This window comes from Lithobates pipiens, unplaced genomic scaffold (genome assembly GCF_037356315.1).
Source record: "Lithobates pipiens isolate NorthernLeopardFrog02 unplaced genomic scaffold, aLitPip1_a1.2 Scaffold_16, whole genome shotgun sequence".
Lineage (NCBI taxonomy): Eukaryota > Metazoa > Chordata > Amphibia > Anura > Ranidae > Lithobates > Lithobates pipiens.
Window position 1 is genome coordinate 151,705,585 of NW_027507748.1, and position 7,418 is coordinate 151,713,002.

Genomic DNA, 7,418 nt, shown 5'->3' on the forward strand with positions numbered 1-7,418 from the left:
CAACTAAGGATTTATTAGTTGGCCAATTAATTTAAAAACAAAGAAAGTGTGGTGTATAATTTGGTTAATATGTAAAGTTTTTTTTTTTTTTTTTAAAGGCAATTTATTCTTAAATATCTATATGCAGGGGTAAATACAAACAACCAACTATATGGTTGGGGAGCAAAATCTCTGTTACTCTCAGAGTGGATTAGACAGAAGAGATATACTGTATATACTATTAGAGGTTGGATCTGGTAAATATCAAATGACTCAGAGATCAAAAATGTATTATGTATGACAGGCTCCCTTGGCATAGGCAGGTGGCTTGATAAAAGTTCCCTGCACCTGCTGTCACTTATGCTAGCTATACAAAAAACAATGTCTTCCTTCAAAAAAAAAAAAAAATTCATGTTAAGAAGATTTGTTTGATTTTCTAATCATTATTGGGGTTAAATCAACGTTAATTTTCAACCACAAGGACAGGAAAATTTGAAGGAGCAGAATAGAAAACTTCTTGGTCAAAGGCATTTTCGGACAGTGTATGTGGTTTTCGATCACAGATAACATTAATTTTAAAACTAAAATGTTAAAAGCAAGTGAAATTTCATAACAAAATTCTTTCATTCAGTGAATGTACAAAAAAAAAAATTGTACGAACATTCTCGTCTGAAAATCAATATGTGTATGGCCAGCATAAGGCTCAGTTCACACCTATGCAGTTTGCTTTTGATCCGTTTCTGCAGTGCGTTTTTGCAAAAAAAATAATGCATTCTGTGTGCAGGCAAACTAAAGAGCTGACCAACTAATCGATCATGAAAATAATTGACCACTATTTTCATAATCGATTAGTTGTTTCAGCCCTTATCTAATCTTCAAAAATGTACATTTCTATACTGTGACCACATTAGGCAGTATAAAGTTTTCTTACAGCGCCAAGTAAGATGACCACCTGAAATTCTTTAATCACTTATATGTTTACAGTTTTACATTAATGAATATTTTTGGATGCAATATTTACAGGCATGACAATGGTCAAAGTGCAGCAGCAGTATTGTCTAAGGATGCAAGAAAGGCACATCTCAGGTGTACATCTCTGACATAAAATAGTTAACTATGATAAACTCATAAAACATGTCACCCATGTTATAATGAACATTTCGGAAAGTACTATTTGGGAAACAGGTCACTTATAACTTGGCTTCACTGCAAGGCCCGAAATGCAAAAGAGATTTATCATGAAGTATCAGATGGTAACTGCCACTCTTAGGCCTCATTCACACCATGGTGCAGACATCAAATTTTCTGCATGCGCTCTGCAAATGCTCAAAGAAAACAATGGTTCTCCATGTGCCCTGTTCACACCACAATGTGTAGATTTTTTTCTGTGCGGGAATCTGCAATGTCTATGCAGTTTTCTGCATGGAAACAAATTACATTAAATCAATATTGGTGTGAACAGGGCATATAACTGATGCCTGTGAAAACTGGGGCGGCACAGTGGTGTAGTGGGCAGCACTCTCGCCTAGCAGTAAAAAGGGGCGCTGGTTTGAATCCCAACCACGACACCATCTGTTTGGAGTTTGTATGTGTCTGCATGAGTTTCCTCCAGGTACTCCAGTTTCCTCCCACACTCCAAAGACATGCTGGTAGGTTAATTGGCTTCTGTCTAAAATTGGCCCTAGTATATGAATGTGAGTGAGTTATGTAAACTCCTTGAGGGCAGGGACTGATGTGAATGTACAGTGTATAGGTAAAGCGATGCCTAAATTGACAGCGCTATATATAAGTAAATAAAATAAATAATAACTACTGTCAATGTGCATAAAAACTGACAAACACTGATGTAAACTCATTTATCTGCACGGTTTTCCCATCAGTTTTAATACACGTATGGTGTGAACGAGCCCTTAGACTCCCAAGTCACATATTTAGTGACTGTGGAATTGAAAAGGACTCCAGTTTTCTTCACTGCCCAGAGACATCAAGCTGCCTGGAAGTCATAGAATGGCATAATGCCTCTGACATTCTAAAGATTCCTTTTATTTATTACACCCAACAATCTTGCAGCACCATACATAAATCTTAACCTATGTACTTTGGACAGCAAAGAACATCAGGTTATCAAAAGTGCTTAGTGCCCTAAATCAATATAATGTGATTTTTTCCCCCTCTAGAGCTAGACGTAGCTCTGCGGTCATCTGTCTGTGCTGTAAATAACAGTACATAAAATAATATATCATAACCAGTCATGTAATATTTTTTGTCTGTAAAGTAAACCTGTCACAAACCAGAACATATGATGAAAACATGCACAAGCAGAGATTAATGGTGAAAAATGAAAATGTCTAAATGTAGATGCAGAAATGTAGGCAGATAAAATCATATGCAAATTTTGGCTGCCCATCACATGCATTACAACCAGACTGTACAATCCTTTAGCTCTTCTAAAAACTATGACGTTCAAGGACCTGCTTGACTGAATAAAAATTGATTGGCGGGTATCCGATTTCCACAAGTACTCGCTCCAATTTCCGGTCAGATTGCCGCTGCGATCTAAGTGGAAGATTGGCACCCCCCAGCCTGGGGGACAGTCGTGGGTCTTGTGCGGTTTGCGGGTTTTCAGCATAGAGCAGTTTGAAGTCCGCTCTCTGCTGACGTCGCATAGATCAGCCCAGGCACCGCATCATGCAGACTGGAAGTCTGGATCCGCCAGGTGCCTGGACTGATGGCCGTTTCAGCAAGCCGCTGAGGTGGCTGCTCCCCACCCCTCCACAGCTCAACGCTCCAGTGAGTATGAAGGAGCAGAGCTGCTGTTTGACAGGCAGCAGCTCTCCGCTCGGGGAGGTGAGAGAACCGAGCCATCTGCGGTGTCTTGGTTCTCAGTGAAGAGGCATTGGGGGACAGGTGCAGCATAAATAACCCCCAAACCCATACTTCTCTTTTAGATTACATAGTTTAGGTAAATTTAAAGCCGATTTTACAAATACTGTAAATGTATCTGGTGATCCTAAGGGGCCAATTTTAAGACAGGGCAGACTGAGATCCAAATGTAAATTGAGCCGTCTATTCTCTAGGCTACCAAACTTCCTGGTGTACAGGTTCCACCAAAGGTAACCTCTGTACATGCATTTTTCATTAGGGTGAATTGCTCAAGTTTGTAACAGGTTTACTACCAAGAGTAGGCAACTTGTGCCTCTCAATTTTTCACTTGTACTAAAAGTCCCAGCACCTTAAAAGCCACATACAACATCTACATGCCTTAGGGATCATGCACATGGCCAATTAGGGCCAACACTTCCCAGATGTTTCTGACAAGCTGCGCACAGGATTCCTGTACAAATCAATGACGACCTGACACTATCCACTTGTAATCTGACATGAAGTGACTACAAGTGAACAGCCCTGAACAGTGTCAGCCTGCCATTGATTTTTACAGACTTCTTGTCCTCAGCTGATCGGAAACACCTGACTGTTCTCTCTCCAGGAATACACTGATCTGGAAGGTGTACAGCCCTAGTCAGTGGTGCATTTGAGCCCTAAGGGGAAAAGAATAATTGGCAGCTGCCATCACATGCTGCCACTGGCATTCTTACTACACCTCCACCTCCATGGAGATGTACCAATGCAGACCCTTTTCTGTGTCTCTAATTACAGCCTGCATGTCTATCGTTAAAGACAACTACAGGGAAAAAGAAGCCACTGGACTGGTTAGGTAACTGTAAGGCCCCATTCACACCTGAGCGTAGCGTTTTCAGGCAGAAAGTTGCGTGATTTTGACACGTTTTTTGCACAGGTCAAAAGGTCACCAATGTAAAAAGCAGAAAAATGCCCAAATCTGCCTAAAAAAGTTCCAAAACTTGTTTGAGCTTCAGACATTTTGGAGTGGAGATGTGAACCATCTTATATAGAATAATTGACTTTTCTGCCACTGATACCTCTTGCCAGCACAACTGGCTCATGCTCTGCCCACAGGACAGCCTGTTGACTAGCAATCAAAAGACAACCTGTGCCAGCCTCGCTGTTCCTCCCCCCCCCCCCCCCCAAGACATCAGGAGAGGGGATTGATACACGCGCTGGATACATGTTTCATCTTGATCAATCTGAAGAGGTCAGCAGTTCTCAGTTTGCTTATTATTTTATGTGGTCCCAAAAAAGGACAGCTGGCAGCCACAAAAATCATTGCATCCTACAGACAGCAGCTACTACTTTCATTATGGCAGTGTAGATGTGACAGCAGAATCGGAAATCTAATTTTGGGAAAGGTATTTTCTCTTAGGCTCCATGCAGGCTGGGCTTAAAAAAAAAAACGCTAGTTCCCTTGGCAAAAAAAAAAAAAAAAGAGCATTTTTGTACAGAAGTTTGGGAGTGTTTTGTTTCATGTTATTCCTGCCAGAAAGCTCCAATCAAAAACACAAACCATAAGGTTTTTTTTCCCTGCCCCTAAACTTCATAATATGCATGGATACATACGATAACATTGAACTACTACACACAAAACTCCTGCAGAAGCAGTGTTCTTTAAGCCAGTGTGCACAGACCCTTAAAGTGGAACTCCAGGAATTGCAGCACTTTTTAAAAAATGTGCTGGCTAATAAAGGCTTAGGTCCAACAAGGTGTATGCCACCTTCTCTCTTTTATATACATTATATACAGATTGCCAGGACTACAGCTATTGATTTACTTACAACTCTTCAGCACTGGACCTTCGGGCCTCTAATACAACAGCTGCAGAATTGTTTGCAGCTGTTCTACCTGCCCCCTCCCCTCCTCCAAACTAATCATTTGTGAAGCCATTTACACATTACAAAGCATTCAGTAAATGGACAGTGGTAGGGAGGGCACAGAGGCTGCGATGTAGCAAAGAGCCTCTCTCCTTTCAGAGTGTTGGGGGTATAGCGATAGTTGCACACCCACTGATCAGTAAAAAGATGTAAATAGTTAACAAAAGCGATAAGTCCTTGAGGTGGCATTTAAATCACTGGACTTATCCCCTTATAATCCAGCAAATTTTGCAACTCTTGGAGTTCCACTTTAAACTGTATTTAAATCTAATTGAATTATTTTCTTTGGCAAGCACCCACCCATGCTTCTCCTTAAAGTGGTTGTATAGTCCTTTTTGGGACTTTTACCTACAGGAAAGCCTATAATAAGGCTTACCTGTAGGTAAAAAAAAAAAAAAAATCTCCTAAACCTGTACGGTTTAGGAGATATTCCCTTCGCAATGCGCTGCTGACTGCAGCGGCACATGTGCACAGGGGATTCCCGGCTGAAAGCCTGGCAGACGACGGACCCTGCCGGGAAGAAATCTCCTGCGCGCATTTCGGAATACCGGAAGAAACGCAGAGGGAACATGTCAGTTCCCTCGGCGTGGATCGGACCAAATGTCGGGGCCTCGTTCTAAGGTAAGCATTTCATAATGAGCTAGTATGCGGTGCATACTAGCTCATTATGCCTTTTCCTTTGCAGGTAGGAAAAAAAATAAAATAAAAAACACATCAGCGGGTATACAACCGCTTTAATTACTATTCTGTAACTAGAGGTGTGCCGGTGTACTGCAAAATAGCCGAAGATGAACGGCGCCTGCGCCGTGAGTCCAGGTTCTAGCCCCACCATCCAAGTGGACATAGAGTTAGAATAAAAAGAGCCGACTCAGCGAGGCCGAGCCCGAAGCGTGGCGAGCGGCCCTCTAAAATTTGCAGCCCTATGTCCACTTGGATGGTGGGACTAGCACCTTGACTCACGGCGCAGGCACCGTTCATCTTCGCAGATTTTCCGAATCTCCTTCTGCTCCGTACTGTGCAAGCACTGCACCTGCACAGTACGGGGCGGGCACTATCCGATGGACAGACGATATATGGCAGAACACCGGCATGGGGAGTCATCAGAAAAAATAAATAGCGTTATCAAATGCAGTCATTTTCCTTTCCTGATGCCTCTCTATATCAGCATACATTTCCCATTCTAGTGTATATTTTAGACTAGCCAAGTAGAACAGCAAGCATGTCAGGAGTCAAGAGGCTGTCCTGGAGGGTGGCACAGCACGACCCAGACGTGATGACATGGTGAGGCATAAGGATGACAAAATTATGGCATTTGATTTGAACCATTTTCTGTTAAGATTTCACATATAGCCTTCTTTATCAGGGTCCGAGAGAAGGACTGTGTCTGTCTTCCAAAGTAACTAATCAGAATCTCCATTTCATTCTTCAATCTGCACTAGAAGACAGACAAGGAAAGTCAGATTGGTCGCTATAAGCAGATATGAAGAGACGATGTTCCCTTCAGACACTCCAAAGCAATTTCTAATCAGACATATTTAAAGACACCCAAACAAGCACTAGTATCCGTATACATTTGGCTTCGGGCTTTAAACAACTCCAATAGAGGGATCATTGGCATAGTGAATGTGGCAGGCCGTGGTCAGGCCTTGAACAAGAAGTACAAGAGGATCGGTAGCAGTATGAACACAGCAGCCAGTTCAGACGTATTGTTCAGCTCTGATCCTATGTTCTTCTCCTTCCTCATCTTCTCAATCTGTTCCCGTCTTTCCTTCCAGAGTTTCTCCCTCGCCAACTGCTCTCCATAGTGCGCCTGGTAAAACGCATCAAAGTCAAACATTTGCCTTGAAGGGGTGAAGGAGGACGAGGCACTGGACGCCTGTCTATGGCCAGCGGCCTCTTTACGTGATGGGCTCTTCCCGCTGGGCTTCCTGGCGGTGCGGACATCCTCCAGGCTCAGGATGCCCCGATCATACTTCTTCCTCAGGCTGGTGCTGCCCAGGACATGGTAGGCCTCTGTCACCTGGCCAAAGTGCCTGCTGGCAGCCTTGTTGCCAGCGTTGCGGTCCGGATGGAAGCGGAAGGACTGCTTGTAGTAGGCGGTCTTGATCTGGGCCTGGGTGGCATTTCCGGAAACCTCCAGAATGTCGTAGTATCTGGTGCGGGATGTGTACAGCGGCTCCTCTGACTCCACCGCTCCATTGTTATACCCACGATGGCGACCCCCAGTCTGGTGGAAGGATGCCCTGGGGCCACTCCCCTGACTGTAGAAGCGGGCCCCCGGTGTGACAATCTGTGGCATGTCACCTGGCACACACCTACTCTGGCCCCTGAGAACAGACGGCCACAATGCCCGCTTCCTATGGCTGCATTCAGCTGTCTCCCTGTTACCTGCACAGAATAAAGCCAGCACAGCCTCCCGAGCCCGGCCACCCGGGATAACATCTTCTATAACCGGAAACTGAGCACTTCTCTGCAACAACCTCAGCCTGACCTCCGCCATGTCTACCGGGGCAGAGGCCGGTCTCCGGCAGCCAGTAGCATGACACTCTGCCAAGGAAGGCGGAGTCACGGCGGCAGTCAGTCTAAGCTGCCCAGCAATTGGTAGTCAAATCGCATCACGCAACAATCTTAACCAATCAAATAAAGGATACAAAT

At 44.0% G+C, this 7,418-nt stretch overlaps 1 protein-coding gene across 1 annotated transcript; it reads right to left on the reverse strand.

Annotated features, from left to right (window-relative positions):
- Nucleotides 1–919: 919 nt before the first annotated feature.
- On the reverse strand, nt 920–7,328 carry DNAJC30 (DnaJ heat shock protein family (Hsp40) member C30). Its single transcript, XM_077480626.1, has one exon. The coding sequence runs from the start codon at nt 7,261–7,263 to the stop codon at nt 6,403–6,405; it is 861 nt and encodes a 286-aa protein (XP_077336752.1). The 5' UTR covers nt 7,264–7,328; the 3' UTR covers nt 920–6,402.
- Nucleotides 7,329–7,418: the final 90 nt, after the last annotated feature.

What these genes read in the sequence shown, in the direction of transcription:
- DNAJC30 (XM_077480626.1), bottom strand. Translation starts at nt 7,263, where the DNA reads ATGGCGGAGGTCAGGCTGAGGTTGTTGCAGAGAAGTGCTCAGTTTCCG.